Here is a 17284-nt window from a genome sequence, read left to right as displayed (position 1 = left end):
CCTGATTAATCGATAATGAGAATTGTTGTCGATGGTTTTCATTATCGATTTTTTTCGATTAGTTGTTGCAGCCCTAGTTAGATGTTTTATTTAGATGTAGAAAATTGAGTTGCATGCCTTTTGGCTACAGTTCTTGCATTGTGCATTAACAGAACACTCCACTTTTTTTTTGGAAATAGGCTCATTCTCCAACTCCCCCCGAGTTAATAAGTTGAGTTTTACCGTTTTGAAATCCATTCAGCCGTTCTCCTGTTCTCATTGAATCCTATTAGACCAATAGCATCACGTTCAAAAATGACCAATGAGTTTCGGTATTTGTCCTATTTAAAACTTGACTCTTCTGTAGTTATATCGTGTACTAATACCGGCGGAAAATGTAATTTTCTAGGCCGATAAGATTAGGAACTACACTCCCATTCCGGCGTAATAGTCAAGGAAGTTTGCTGCCGTAATATGGCCGAAGCAGGCGCAGTAATATCATTAGCAGTGTTGTTTTTGACAACCATCTTAGATTTAGTCTTAGTCTTTTGGACTAAAATGGTTATTAGTTTTAGTCAAATTTTAGTCACTTCTATATGTGATAGTTTTAGTCCAATTTTAGTCGACGAAAAGTCAAGAAGGTTTTAGTCTAGTTTTAGTCGACGAAAAGTCAAAAAGGTTTTAGTCTAGTTTTAGTCAATAAACTGGGGGAAAAGTAGTCTTTTAACAAATTAATATAGGTCAGTAAGTATTTTGCTGTTGGGTAGTGTCACTTATAAGTTCTGAAAATAGCAGATATTTTTACCAATAATTACAATAATGAAGGAATGTTTTAAAACATAAAAGACAAACAAGGATGGAATGCTAAAACGGCTTGCCATAGTAGTATAGCAAAGAGCATTTAATGCTAAAACGGCTTGCCATACTAGTATAGCAAAGAGTATTTAATGCTAATACGGCTTGCCATAGCGGCAGGTACTTTTTTCGGTTTTAATTGGCATGCACAATAAGCAGAAATGTCGTGCATTTTAAACGTCTGACGGACCACCCACTAACATTTTCGTCTATTCTCGTCTCGTCAATGAAAACTCACACACGTCTCGTCATGTTTTAGTCATCAACGAGCCATTTTTATCTCGTCATCGTCTCGTTATCGTCATGAAAAAAAGTGGCGTCAACGAAATGATTTCGTCATCGTCATCGTTGACGAAAACAACACTGATCATTAGTACATGATATAACTACAGAAGAGTCAAGTTTTAAATATCGAAACTCGATGGTCATTTTTGAACGCAATGCTATTGGTCTAATAGGATTCAATGAGAACAGGAGAACAGCTGAATGGATTTTAAAAATGGTAAAACTCAACTTATTAACTCGCGGAGAGTTGGAAAATGAGCCTATTTCCAAAAAAAGTGGAGTGTTCCTTTAAATTATTACTGATGTCACTGAGCGTTAAATGTGCAAACGTAGTGAGCTGTGAATGTGTTTTACTGAAGTGCACTTACAAAATCTGAGTCAGAGTCATTCTCAGAATCCGGAGCTTCGCCTGAAATATGACAAAATATGATCATGAGGTTCATGTGTGTTGATGATCTATAAATGTACTAAAATTCCCCTGACTGCATAGTTACATGAGCTAAAGGTGTTTTTAAAGATGAGATCAGGTACAAATGCTTGCACATTTTACAACTGCACATTCACTTTCTAGTACAGAGAACTGAACTTGCCTTGATAGTCTCGCACTGGTACTTTTGGAGGTCTTTTCTTCTTTATCCTGAAACAAAATAAAAAGCAACCCAAAAATACAGGAAGTTCTTCAGAGTTCATTGCTGTTGATTTCAACACATTGTGGATTAGTGATAGTATGCTGAGTTTCATTTGTCAGCAATGTGTAAGCACATAATTGCATGTCATCTGCAGCGTACGAAAGCAAAAACACACAATCTGCAACAGAATAATGAGACGGTTGTTAAAGTTAAAGGCCAGATTATAGTAAGTCTTTCCAAAGACACCACAAAGCTCTCGTAGACGTTACGGTAGGCGTCTGGTGCCTTTTTTCACATACAGACAGAGAGAATCAAAGCAGAACCTTTTTATAAAAAGGTTTCATGACACTGCAGCAAGATAATTAGCTTAAAATTAAAAAAAAAAAAAATTAATCCATTAAGTAAAAAAAAAAAAAATTTAATTAATTGAAATAAAAATACATTTAAATGAATTAATTTAATTAAAATAAATAAAATTAAATCAATTAGTTAATAAAATTAGTTGAATTTAATTTAAAAATAAACAAATTAACTCACAAATAAGCCTTTTTTAAGCAGACACATCTACAGGTAAATGGTTAAAAACACTTATGCTTGGTTTTAAGGATCTTAAGCATCATTCAACAAGATTTGCAACACAGAAACATTGATCATACCGGTCCAGCGTATTTCTCCCGGTTTTGAGAATATTAGCTGTTTGTTCGTTTTGAAACCTTAAAAGTGAATACATGGAAATACAAAAAATTTCAGTCATTTGTATTAATGAATACCACCACCCTGCATCATATCTGCTGAATTATATATATACACACACACATTTTACTAATATTTTACTAATTTTGGGTGCTGATTTCAAAAATAGTGTCTATTTTGCTCAAGCGTGTCACACTGTCTTACTAAATATGTGCATTTTGTTGTATTTCTGCTTTTCACAACCGTTTAAAGGGTGAAGAAGTCTTGACTTCTCTCTTAATCAACAGAAAAACACCTAACACATGATTTCTGTCTTTATCTGGGCCAAATTACAGCTATTTGATCAGTTCTCAGTCCATTTTCACATGCATGACATTATATTATTTTACGCATAATCCGGATTAGACATAATAAAAAAGATTTCAGTGATTTGTATTATTGAATAACACCACCCTGCATCATATCTGCTGAATTAAATCCAATATTTTAATTAATATATTTTTTTTGGGTGCTGATTTTTAAAATAGTGTCTGTTTTGCTCATGCATGTCACACTTTCTTACTAAATATGTGCATTTTGTTGCATTTCTGCTTTTCACAAGCATTTAAAAGGTGAAGAAGTCTTGACTTCTCTTTTAATCAACAGAAAAACACCTAACACATTATTTCTGTTGTTATTTGGGCCAAATTACAGCTATTTGATCAGTTCTCAGTCCATTTTCACATGCATGACATTACATTATTTTACGCATAATCCGGATTAGACATAATAAAAAAGATTTCAGTGATTTGTATTATTGAATAACACCACCCTGCATCATATCTGCTGAATTAAATCCAATATTTTAATTAATATATTTTTTTTGGGGGGTGCTGATTTTTAAAATAGTGTCTGTTTTGCTCACACTTTCTTACTAAATATGTGCATTTTGTTGTATTTCTGCTTTTCACAACCATTTAAAAGGTGAAGCAGTCTTGACTTCTCTCTTAATCAACAGAAAAACACCTAACACATGATTTCTGTCTTTATCTGGGCCAAATTACAGCTATTTGATCAGTTCTCATCCGGATTAGACATAATACAAAAGATTTCAGTGATTTGTATTAATGAATAACACCACCCTGCATCATATCTGCTGAATTAAATCCAATATTTTCATTTATTGATTTTTTTAAAATTATTTTTTTTTTACATAATTTGGGTGCTGATATTAAAAATATTGTCTGTTTTGCTCATGCATGTCACACTTTCTTACTAAATATGTGCATTTTGTTGCATTTCTGCTTTTCACAAGCATTTAAAAGGTGAAGAAGTCTTGACTTCTCTTTTAATCAACAGAAAAACACCTAACACATGATTTCTGTCTGTATTTGGGCCAAATTACAGCTATTTGATCAGTTCTCAGTCCATTTTCACATGCATGACATTACATTATTTTACGCATAATCCGGAATAGGCGTAATACAAAAGATTTCAGTCATCTGTATTAATGAATAACACCACCCTGCATCATATCTGCTGAATGAAATCCAATATTTTAATTTATTGATTTTTTTAAATTATTATTTTTTTTTACATATTTTGGGTGCTGATTTTAAAAATAGTGTCTGTTTTGCTCATGCATGTCACACTTTCTTACTAAATATGTGCATTTTGTTGCATTTCACAAACATTGATAAGGTGAAGAAGTCTTGACCCGAGCCCTGCCCTTGTCCGACAACTTATGACAACAGAGCCAGTGTTGCAGCCATTAAAATAGTTCAGTTCTTTTAAGTTAATTTAAAAATATGTCTGGAACATTTTATGTTTGTTAAATTCAAGCTTTTGTTTTTTTTAAGTAACGTCCAAGCGGCCAGTGGCAATGAGTTGAGAATGTTTGATCAATTTATCCTTCTCAAATCAACACCACTCGCCTAAAATAAAATCTATAGACATAAAACACTTGATGCATTTCACAATATTAATTTAAACATTTAACCTAGATTAATGTGTGCTGTTAGACACAAATCCAATCGTTTGTGCGGCGAGTGGAAGCTAAAGCACGCTGACATGGGAGCACCAGCGCGATTACTTGTATTTTTTCCTTAATAACAGTGGGAACCTAAAATATGCCATCATTTTTGCTCATAAAGATAAGAGTAATACATCATTCAGAACTGCAAAAGGTCTACTTTTATTTGTGTGCACTCACAATATCAACAAAACATTGTGCTTTTGTAAAATAGCTGAAGACAACAAACATGCACTTTCTGCCGTCTCTGTCTTGAGGAGGGCTTCACAAAAATGATCTGAAACTCAGCAGATATATTTGCCTTACAGACATGATAAATAGAAAAGCATTAGAATGCTTTAAATTACTACTTTAAAACGATAGAATTACTGTAATAAATCGCTTCAACTCAACATAAAGCATAAAGCAATGTTGGCAAAGTTTTTTTTTTAAACTCCAAATGATTGATTTCATCGTGTTTATTATTTTTTTTGTACATACATACATATGGGCCCGTTGCATGCATGAAATTACATTATTTTACACCTAATCCAAATTTTTACCTAAAACAAACCTAAAAACAAACTTTTGACATGCAATTGTTAACTTTTGTTATTTAAAAAAAAAATACATTGCTTTTTTGTGGAAAAAACTACTTAATCAAGTATTTTTAGTGAGAATAAATGAGCAAATGCTAAGTCTTATTTGCATCCATGATTTGAGAAGATTGTAAGTCAAATTATTCATTTTGAATACTTCCTTTTGCCATTAAACAAACTTTTGACATGCAACTTTCAGCTTTTGTTATTTAAAAAAAATCTTCATTGCTATTTTGTGAAAAAAAAAAACAATGTAATGGAATGTTTTAGTGAGATTAAATGAGGAAATATCAGGTCTTACATCCATGATTTGAGAAGATGGTAGATTAAAATATTCATACATTGCTCTTTTGTGAAAAAAATACGTAATGGAACGTTTTAATGAGATTAAAATGAGGAAATATTAGGTTTTATTTGCATATCAAGATGTAGGCCAAAAAATCTAGTTCCTTAGGTAAAGTACCAGCACACGTTTTGTCAACAAGCATAATTTGAGAAGATTGTAAGTAAAAATATTAATTTTGAATACTTAAACAAACTTTTGACATGCAACTTTTAGCTTTTGCTATTTAAAAAAAGTCTACATTGCTATTTTGTGGAAAAACTACGTAATAGAATATGTTTAGTAAGATTAAATGAGCAAATATTAGGTCTTATTTGCATGTCAAGATATAGGCCAAAAAATCTAGTTTCCAAGGTAAAGTACAAGCACACCTTTCATCAACAAGCCACATTTGAATACTTCTTTTTGTCATTAAACAAACCTTTGACATGCAACTTTCAGCTTTTGTTATTTAAAAAAAAATCTTCATTGCTATTTTGTGAAAAAAACAATGTAATAGAATATTTTTTGTGAGATTAAATGAGGAAATATTAGGTCTTACATCCATGATTTGAGAAGATGGTAGATTAAATTATTCATACATTGCTCTTTTGTAAAAAAAAAATACGTAATAGAATATGTTTAGTAAGATTAAATGAGCAAATATTAGGTCTTATTTGCATATCAAGATGTAGGCCAAAAAATCTAGTTTCCAAGGTAAAGTACAAGCACAACTTTCATCAACAAGCCACATGATTTGAGAAGATTGTAAGGCAAATTATTCATTTTGAATACTTCTTTTTGTCATTAAACAAACTTTTGACATGCAACTTTTCACTTTTGTTATTTAAAAAAAAAAATCTACATTGCTATTTTGTGAAAAAATTATGTACAGTGCTTTGTGAAAGTTTTCATACCCCTTCATTTTTTTCACATTTTGTTATGTTGCAGCATTATGTTAAACTGCTTTAAATTAGTTTTTCCCCACATCAATCTACACTCCTTACTCTATAATGGCAAAGCAAAAAATAGGTTTTTTTAACATTTGTGCAAATTTATTATAAAGAAAAAACTGAAAAGATCCCGTTGCATAAGTATTCATACCCTTTTCTGGGACACTCGAAATTTAGCTCAGGAGCATTCATATTGCTTCTAGATGTTCCTACACTTTGAGTGGAGTTAAACTGTGTCGAATTCATTTGAATGAGTCTGATTTAGAAAGGCACACACCTCTCAGAAAAGGTCTAACAGCTGAAAATGCATATCAGAGCAAAAACCAAGTCCTGAGGTCAAGATAACTGCCTGTAGAGCTCAGTGACAGACTTGCGTTAAGGCGATGATCTAGGGAAGAGTTCAGAAACAAATCTGCTGCATTGAAGGTTGACAGAAGCATTATCCATAATGGAAGACGACTGGAACAACTAGGACTCTAGAAAATGTCCAAGCTGACAGAGCTTGAGAGGTGAAAAGGTGAGGCAAAGAATTGCAGATAATTGCCAAATGCAGATGTACAAAACTTGTCACATCAGACCCAAAAAGACTTGAGGCTGTAAAGGTGCTTCAACTATGCACTGAGTTAAGGGTATGAATACTTATGCAATGTACTTGTTTCAGTATTTTATTTTTTAATAAATTTGGTTTTTGCTTTGTCAATATTACGGTGTATGGAGTGTAAATTGATGTGGGGGAAAAACTAATTTAAAGCAGTTTAACATAATGCTGCAACAAAACAAAATGTCAAAAACATGAAGGGAAATGAATACTTTTGCAAGGCGCTGTAATGGAATGTTTTTAGTGAGATTAAATGAGGAAATGTTAGGTCTTATTTGCATATCAAAACTCCAGTTTCTTAGGTAAAGTACCAGCACACCTTTCATCAACAAGCCACCTTATTTGAGAAATCAATGATGTCTGGAGCACAAATGGTGTGGAACAAAAATGCAATGAAGTGCATTAAAGTTTCATATTGAGGCTTTTGAAAAACCTCTAAACCGTATGCATGAACAATAGTATGATACCTGACAAACACCTCAAATGATCATATTTGCATATTACATTTGTAAACTTGAATGAGCTAAACAGCTAATGAGCTAAAAGTCATGTTATTATAATGAACACATGCATTTATGGATGCTTTTGTGCAGCAGATGTTCCTTCATTAATAACAACTGCTTGCTTTTGTTGTAAATTTGATATGGTTTCTCTCAAGCGTGCCACACCTAATGGCCTGCTTTGGGACTATTCCACTGTATAAATAGAGGAAGTGAGAGGAAATGTGTTTGAGGACAGGCACCAGATGTTTCCTCAAGTCTTGAACTCAGAAGACAAAAAAAAAAATCTAAAAAAGTGTACAGAACACAACACACCTTTTTAGTCTGTTGAAAAGGCTGTCGTCGTTCTTTTTTATGTCTTGAACCATTTTTTGGAGCTGCCTGAAAAACAAAAAATAACATGAGTGAATGAACACATGTAGAACAAATGTTGCTTTTTGATTGAAGTTTCTTGCTCACCAAGGCTGCAAAAATTCTGAAATATTATTACAATTCAAAAAATATATTTTCTCTGTTAATATACATCAAAATGTAATTTATTTCTGTGAGCAAATCTGAATTTTCTGAATGATTTTTCTTGCTCAAGACATATTTCTGATTATTATCAATGTTATAAACAGTAATATTTTTGTGAAAACATCATACATTTTATTGTTTAAGATTCTCAGTTGAACAAAAAGTTCAAAAGAACAGCATTTATTTGAAATAGAACTCTTTTGCAACATTATAAATGTCTTTACTCTTACTTTAGATTAATTCGATACATCCTTGCTGACTACAAGTAAAAAAAGTGAGATTTAAAAATTCCTAAGTAATTTGCTTCCCTGATGTCAGCCACACTTTGTTTCACACTTTTGTAGATTGTAAGTCAAATTATTTATTTCAAATACTTTCTTTTGCCATTAAACAATATTTTAGCATGCAACTTTCAGCTTTTGTTACTTAAAACAAAAATCGACAATGCTTTTTTGTGAAAACTGATACATTTTATTTTTAGGGATTCTCAGATGAACAAAGTTCAAAAGAACAGCATTTTGCAACATTATAAATGTCTTTACTCTTACTTTTGATTAATTCAATGCATCCTTGCTGACTAAAAGTAAAAAAAAAAAAAAAAGATAAAAATTCCTAACGAATTTGCTACCCTAATGCCAGACACTTTTTTTTTTTTTACACTTTTGCAGATTGTAAGTCAAATTATCAATTTTAAATACTTCCTTTTGTCATTAAACAAACTTTTGACATGCAACTTTGAGCTTTTGCTATTTAAAACAAAAAATCGACAATGCTATTTTGTGAAAACTGTGATACATTTTATTTTTAGGATTCTCAGATGAACAGAAAGTTAAAAAGAACAGCATTTATTTGAAATGGAACTCTTTTGCAACATTAAAAATGTCTTTACTCTTACTTTTGATTAATTCAATCCATCCTTGCTGACTAAAAGTAAAAAAAAAACAAGATTTAAAAATTTCTAATGAATTTGCTTCCCTGAGTCAAATTATTAATTTTAAATACTTTTTCTTTTGTGATTAATCAAACTTTTGACATGCAGCTTTTAGCTTTTGTTATTTAAAACTAAAAATCGACATTGCTATTTTGTGAAAACAGTAATACATTTTATTTTTTAGGATTCTCAGATGAACAAAAAGTTTAAAAGGACAGCATTTCTTTGAAATAGAACTCTTTTGCAACATTATAAGTGTATTTACTCTCACTTTTGATCAATTCAATGCATCCTTGCTGAAGAAGTTTAAAAAAATAGATTTAAAAATTCTAAACGAATTGTAGTCAAATTATTAATTTTAAATACTTCCTTTTGTCATTAAACAAAATTTTGACATGGAACTTTAAGCTTTTGTTATTTAAAAAAAAAAAATCAACATTGCTATTTTGTGAAAATTGTGATACACTTTATTTTTTAGGATTCTCAGATGAACAGAAAGTTCAAAAGAACAGCATTTATTTGAAATAGGAATGTTTTGCAATATTATAAATGACTTTACTCTCACTTTTGAAAAATTCAATCCATCCTTGCAGACTAAAAGTAAAAAAAAAAAAACAAGATTTAAAAATTTCTAATGAATTTGCTTCCCTGAGTCAAATTATTAATTTTAAATACTTCATTTTGTCATTAAACAAACTTTTGACATGGAACTTTAAGCTTTTGTTATTTAAAAAAAAAAAAAAAAACATTGCTATTTTGTGAAAACTGATACGTTTTATTTTTAGGATTCTCAGATGAACCAAAAGTTTAAAAGAACAGCATTTCTTTGAAATAAAACTCTTTTGCAACATTATAAATGTATTTACACTCACTTTTGATCAATTAAATGCATCCTTGCTGACAAAGTTTAACAAAAAAATTAGATTTAAAAATTCCTAACGAATTTGCTTCCCTGAGTCAAATTATTAATTTTAAATACTTCCTTTTGTCATTAAACAAACTTTTGACATGCAACTCTCAGCTTTTGTTATTTAAAAAAAAATTTACATTACTATTTTGTGAAAACTGTGATACATTTTATTTTTTAGGATTCTCAGATGAACAGTAAGTTTAAAAGAACAGCATTTCTTTGAAATAGAACTCTTTTGCAACATTATAAATGTATTTACACTCACTTTTGATCAATTAAATGCATCCTTGCTGACTAAAAGTAAAAAAAAAAAAAAACAAGATTTAAACATTTCTAATGAATTTGCTTCCCTGAGTCAAATTATTCATTTTAAATACTTCGTTTTGTCATTAAACAAACTTTTGACATGCAACTTTAAGCGTTTGTTATTTTAAAAAAATCGACATTGCTATTTTGTGAAAACTGTGATAATATTTTTTTTTAGGATTCTCAGATGAACAGAAAGTTCAAAAGAACAGCATTTATTTGAAATAGGAATGTTTTGCAATATTATAAATGACTTTACTCTCACTTTTGAAAAATTCAATCCATCCTTGCTGACTAAAAGTAAAAAAAAAAACAAGATTTAAAAATTCCTAACAAATTTGCTTCCCTGAGTCAAATTATTAATTTCAAATACTTAGTTTTGTCATTTAACAAACTTTTGACATGGAACTTTAAGCTTTTGTTATTTAAAAAAAATCGACATTGCTATTTTGTGAAAACTATGATAATATTTTTTTTTAGGATTCTCAGATGAACAGAAAGTTCATTTGAAATAAAAATGTTTTGCAACATTGTAAATGTCTTTACTCTCACTTTGATCAATTTAATGCATTCTTGCTGACTAAAAGTGTAAAAAAACATACTTTTGCATGTTAATATAGATAATCAATACACAGATGTTAGCATTGGTACAAAGCAATCATTAATCCACTCTGTGTAGCGCTCAGACATTCTGTAAGTCTTTATTGAAGCGTAAAGCCTGAATTGTGGGTTTTAACAGCTTATCAGATACAAAGTGAACTGCTTTTGACAGACACCGTCTGTGTTTGTGTAGGAGAGACAGAGGTGACCGAGACATATAATGAATATAATTACAGTCTTCAAAAAACCTCACCGCTGCGTAGAAATTCAACACAATTTAACTTTAAAACCACTAAACTTCAGCTCAACCTTAATAAATCCATCAGTCAATACAGGATGGTCACATGATATCATTAATGGTTTTGCATTTCATAAATAACGATTCCAGTGACATTTCAAAAGCTTTCTGCTCATTTTAAGAGATGCACATTAAAACATTCATGTTTGCTGTTTTGTAGTTGCATGCACATATAGATTTAACAAATGCAATCTTTTAGATTTATTTAAAAGCATTGTTTGAAGTTATTCACTGTGCTGTGGTAATCTGATTGAAACTGAGACTTCCTCATGGATAGATTACAGTGAAACGAAATCATTTAAAAGTTTGCCTTACCTAAGTTTATCCGTAGCAGGAGCCGTGAATCTGTTGAAATGCTCCATTCTGAGTTTCTATACAAACTGCGGCGAGATAGCAGTATGAACTGGTAGTTAAGAGGCAGCTAGTATGTCGAATGGCTCGTAATGAGTGTGTTGGACATCGGTGGTTAGACAGCACATGCTGCAGCTGTGTTGAAGAGGGCGATTTTTCCACAGAAGTGGTTGGTAATGAGGATTATGAAACTGCTGTTCAACGTCAGATCACCTATATTTAGAGCCACTCTGAACTGATTCACTTCAATGAAATAATGCTATTTTAGCGTCTATGCCTTTTCAGTTCTCTGTCTGAGCTTTTTGTAACTTTTTTCCTGCGTCTAACAATACTTACGAATGGTTTCTCTTAATAAACTTAATTATTGCACTCTAGTTTTTCTTCCCTAACAAACAAGAGCCTGCACTATGAATGATGTCTAATGCATTTGTATTCATAATTTAATAGTATTTCACTCCAAGGATATGAAACAAACTGCTTGACTTTTCTACAAGGTTAGTAAAAGCATGCGTTTGTTTTATTTTTAGTTGCACTTGTAACTGAAGACTAAATGTAGCATTGGATCAACAATAAAGTAACATCATGTAATGTTTATTACGAATGTGCTTGTATCAGTTCTGTAACATCTATATTTGTTTCTTTGGCAAAAATAATATCATTTTGCAAAGATGGCCAGAAGAGAAGTGAAAACAACCTGATAGATGTACAAACCAAGTAACCGATATGTATTTTTATTTTGCAAACTCGCTATCCTCTATTTCTATTCTCAAGTCTATTTAGTAGTAAAAATGTTCGGATAGATGTACAAACCAAATAAAGTAACATCATATTTTAATGTTGTACAGTTGAGGTCAGAAGTTTATGTACCTTGCAGAATCTGCAAAATGTTAATTATTTTACCAAAATAAAAGTGATCATATTTCCATATTAAGGGGTCATAAGTACTGACCTGAATAAGATATTTCACATATAGAAGATGTTTACATACAGTGGTGTGAAAAGTGTTGGCCCCCTTCCTGATTTTTTTTTTTTTTTTTTGCATGTTTGTCACACTTTAATGTTTTAGATCATCAAACAAATTTAAATATTAATCAAATATAACACAAGTAAACACAACATGCAGTTTTTGAATGAAGGGTTTTTTATGAAGGAAAAAAAAATCCAAACCCACAAACCCACATGGCCCTGTGAAAAAGTGTTTGCCTGCTAAAACATAACTGAGTTCAGTTTCTTTAGCCACAGCCAGGTCTGATTACTGCCACACCTGTTCGCAATCAGGAAATCACTTAAATAGGACCTGCCTGACAAAGTGAAGTAGACCAAAAGATCCTCAAAAGCTACACATCGTGTTGAGATCCAAAGAAATTCAGGAACAAATGAGAAAGAAAGTAATTGAGATCTATCAGTCTGGAAAAGGTTATAATGCCATTTCTAAAGCTTTGGGACTCCAGCGAACCACAGTGAGAGCCATTATCCACAAATGGCCAAAACATGGAACAGTAGTGAACCTTCCCAGGAGTGGCCAGCCGACCAAAATTACCCCAAGAGTGCAGCAACGACTCAAAAAGAGGTCACAAAAGACCCCACAACAACTTCTAAAGAACTGCAGGCCTCTCTTGCCTCAGTTAAGGTCAGTGTTCATGACTCCACCATAAGAAAGCGACTGGGCAACAATGAGCTCCAAGATAAAAACCACTGCTGAGCAAAAAGAACATAAAGGCTCATCTCAGTTTTAGAAGAACTCATCTTGATGATCCCCAAGACTTTTGGGAAAATACTCTGTGAAAAAGTTGAACTTTTTGGAAGTCCCATTACATCTGGCGTAAAAGTAACACAGCATTTCAGAGAAAGAACATCATACCAACAGTAAAATCTGGTGGTGGTAGTGTGATGATGGTCTGGGGCTGTTTTGCTGCTTCTGGTCCTGGAGGACTTGCTGTGATCAATGAAACCATGAATTCTGCTGTCTACCAAAAAATCCTGAAGGACAATGTCCGGCCATCTGTTGGTGACCTCAAGCTGAAGCGAACTTGGGTTCTGCAGCAGGACAATGATCCAAAACACACCAGCAAATCCACCTCTGAATGGCTGAAGAAAAACTAAATGAAGACTTTGGAGTGGCCTAGTCAAAGTCCTGACCTGAATCCTATTGAGATGCTGTGGCATGACCTTAAAAAGGCGGTTTGTGCTCGAAAATCCGCCAATGTGGCTGAATCAAAACAATTCTGCTGAGATGAGTGGGCCAAAGTTCCTGCACAGCGCTGTAACAGACTCATTGAAAGTTATCACAAACGCTTGATTGCAGTTGTTGCTGCTAAGGGTGGCCCAACCAGTTATTAAGTTTAGGGGGCAAACACTTTTTCACACAGGGCCATGTGGGTTTGGATTTTGTTTTCCCTTCATAATAAAAAACCCTTCATTCAAAAACTGCATGTTGTGTTTACTTGTGTTATCTTTGATTAATATTTAAATTTGTTTGATGATCTGAAACATTAAAGTGTGACAAACATGCAAAAAAATAAAAAATCAGTAAGGGGGCAACACTTTTTCACACCACTGTATAGTCCAGAAGAGAAAATAATAGATGAATTTATAAAAAAAGAACCTGTTTAAACGAAACTTGATTCTTAATACCGTGTTGTTACCTGAATAATCCACAGCTGTTCAAAAGCTCACTGATGTGTCAGAAGCAGAAAACGATGCAATATGAGGGTGAAAACTTTTGACCAGAATGATTTTGCCTAAATATCATGTTTTTTTCATTTAGTACTGCCCTTCAGAAGCTACAGAAGATACTGTACTTTCGCAGAAGACAAAATAAGTTAAATTTACCCTGATTCCCCCAAAAAAAAAAAACGGCTCTTAATGCATGTTTTTTCCTTCTGGAGCATCAGTGAGTGTTTGAACCTTCTGTAATAGTTGCATATGAGTCCCTCAGTTGTCCTCAGTGTGAAAAGATGGAACCTATACTTCAAAGTGTACTAAAAATGCATACAAATTATTTAATTAGCAAACTATCAGTATATCTATAATTTCACTTTTGCAGTACAAACTGAAACATAGATATAAACTAATTGTCTACTCAAAGTTTATAATTCAAGTGTACTTAAAAGTATACTTTTAAATACCAGAAAGTGGGTCAATTTAGTCCCAAGGGGTATTGAAATAGTAAACTTAAAAGTATACTAATTGTACACAGATATTTGTATACTTACTGCATGAAGTATACTTAAAAATATACTTGAACTTTACTTAAGTAAACTTAAAAATTAAACTTGAAGTATACTTCTTTTTGGTAAGGGTGGTGAAAACATTGATGGATGCACAAACGCTGTTTGTGTGTGTAAGTAAAACTAGGCCAGCTTCCTCATTGCTGCAGACAATCATTGACCACTGTCAATGAGGAACACTTGAGACAAAATACTGGGGGTTTACTCTGCTAGTTTCTACAAACAGGCGCCGGTGGAAAGTTTAGAGTAGAAACAGAAATAGAAACAGAAATGGATTCCTTACGGCCGATGAATGAGGCTGAATTTGTTGAGGTCACCGTCTGAGAGCGTCTGCAAGAGAAACACAAGTGTTAAAAAAACACTTTCATCTTTTGAGTTCAGTCTGTCATATAAAGAGTAAAGATTTCCATGTCTCATGTGTTGTATAACTTCAAGGTGAATTTCTACAAAGATAATCTATAATATTCAGTGACAGACGTATTCTGTTCTGAATGTTTCTGATACAAACACACAAACACAAAAACTCTCAGTAACTTTGCTGAATAGAAACTTGCTTTAGCAAAAACCTCCTGTGTTTAAACAGATGCATGTACTTGGTGTATTAAAATAATCCTTTTTAATTTGGGAAACCAATATTCGTTTTCATCAAACTTTGGAACATATTTTATTTTTAAATAAGCTGAAGGCTTTTTATACCAATTATTATACCAACAACAGTATATTAACATTATACACAATACTATTCAAAAGCTTTGATTCAGTGTAATACATTATAGAAATTAATACAAGTTTTTTTAGCAAGGGTGTTTTAAATTGATCAAAAGTGATGATAAAGACATTTTATAATGTTACTAAATATTTCTATTTCAGAAAAATGCTGTTCTTCTGAGATTTTTCTATTCATCAAAGAAACCTAAAAAATTCTATGCTGTATACTCAACATAATAATAATAATAATAATAATAATAATAATAATAATAATAATAATAATAATAATAATAATAATAATAATAATAATAATAATAATAATAAATGTTTATTGAGGAGCAAAAATAGAATACTAGATTGATTTCTGAATGATTTCAGCTTTAAAATCACAGGAATAAATTACAATTTAAAATATATTTGAGTAGAAATTCATTATTTTAAATAGTAAAAATACTTCTATTTTTTTTCTTCTGTTTTTATTGCACTTCGGATCAAATAAATGCAGGCTTGGTGAGCAAAATAAAATTTTACTGCTCAAAAATTCAGTGTAAATAAAAATGTTTGTCACACATCTTTCTGCTTTGCTACATTGACATTGTATATCTGAATTGAAAATTCTTTGGTTTTTCAGCATTTTTGTGTATTTGGACCCTTTCCAACAATGACTGTATGATTTTGAGATCCATCTTTTCACACTGAGGACAACCGAGGGAGTCATGTGCAACTATTACAGAAGGTTCAAACACTCACTGATGCTCCAGAAGGAAAAAAACAATACAAGCTGGGGGTGAAAACTTTTTGAATTTAAAGATCAGCGTAAATTAATCTTATTTTGTCTTCTGGGAAACATGTATCTTCTGTAGCTTCTGTTGGGCAGTACTAAATGAAAAAAATATATTTAGGCAAAAAAAAAAAAAAAGTTTTCACCCCCTGGCTCTTAACCAGACTTCTCCATCCAGTTAGGTGCATCAACAATTACCCCATCGACTTCAGCCAGAAATCTTGGTGTAATCTTGATGACCAATTGACATTTAAAGACCACATAGCTAAAACTGCTAGATCTTGCAGGTTTGCATTGCACAACATCAGAAAGATCAGGCCCTTCCTAACAGAGCATGCTGCACAACTCCTCGTCCAGGCCCTGGTCATTTCCAGGCTGGACTACTGCAATGCTCTTTTAGCCGGTCTTCCAGCATGTACAATCAGACCTCTACAAATGATTCAGAATGCAGCAGCATGGCTCGTCTTCAATGAGCCCACAAAGGCCCATGTCACACCTCTCTTCATATCCCTGCACTGGCTACCGGTTACAGCACGCATCAAATTCAAGACACTGATGCTGGCATAAAGGACAGCCACCGGCTCATCACCTGCCTACCTCCATTCACTACTACGAATTTACACTCCCTCCAGAAGTCTGAGATCCTCTAGTGAAAGACGCCTCATTGTACCACCACAGAGAGGCATTAAATCACTGTCCAGAACATTCTTGTTCAACGTTTCTGTCTGGTGGAATGGTCTTCCCACCCCTATCCGGAATGCACACTCCTTAACAGCTTTCAAGCGACTGCTGAAAACCCATCTTTTTGGACACTATTTGACTCAAAAAAAAAAAAAAACTGTTCTCCTCTCTTTCTTGATCTTCCCTATCTAGCAAGTCCTCATCTAACTACACTGTAAAAAAAAAAAACAGTTGGATCAACTTAAAAAAATTATTAATTAATTATTATTAATTATAAATTAAGTTGAAGTAACTTAAAATGTTTAGGTGTTACCAATTGAAGAAATATTTTTAAGTTGATCCAACTGTTCACTTTTTACAGTGTACGCCTGATCTTTGGTATTTTTGAGCACTTCGTATGTTGAACTGCCTCCTTAGGATGAATCACTTGTTGTATTCCCAATTGTAAGTCGCTTCGGATAAAAGCGTCTGCTAAATGAATAAATTTAAATGTGATAAATTTTAGCGCATAGTTTTTCCTTCTGGAGCATCAGTGAGAGTTTGAACCTTCTGTAATACAGTAGTTGCAT

General features: G+C 32.4%; 1 protein-coding gene across 1 annotated transcript in view; it reads right to left on the bottom strand.

Moving 5' to 3' along the window:
- Positions 1-11326, bottom strand: part of blnk (B cell linker) — a 30732-nt gene extending 19406 nt beyond the window's left edge. Inside the window, exons 1-5 of the mRNA XM_073835220.1 lie at positions 11280-11326; positions 7719-7784; positions 2405-2461; positions 1710-1756; positions 1488-1528 (exon numbers count right to left, since the gene is read on the bottom strand). Of these exons, the coding sequence (XP_073691321.1) occupies positions 1488-1528; positions 1710-1756; positions 2405-2461; positions 7719-7784; positions 11280-11326 (258 nt within the window). The remainder of the gene's footprint in view (positions 1-1487; positions 1529-1709; positions 1757-2404; positions 2462-7718; positions 7785-11279) is intronic.
- Between the last annotated feature and the right edge of the window lie 5958 nt (positions 11327-17284).

Source organism: Garra rufa, chromosome 2 (genome assembly GCF_049309525.1).
Source record: "Garra rufa chromosome 2, GarRuf1.0, whole genome shotgun sequence".
Classification (NCBI taxonomy): domain Eukaryota; kingdom Metazoa; phylum Chordata; class Actinopteri; order Cypriniformes; family Cyprinidae; genus Garra; species Garra rufa.
The sequence above is the reverse complement of the archived record's forward strand: the minus strand, read 5'-3'. Positions and strand labels throughout refer to the sequence as shown.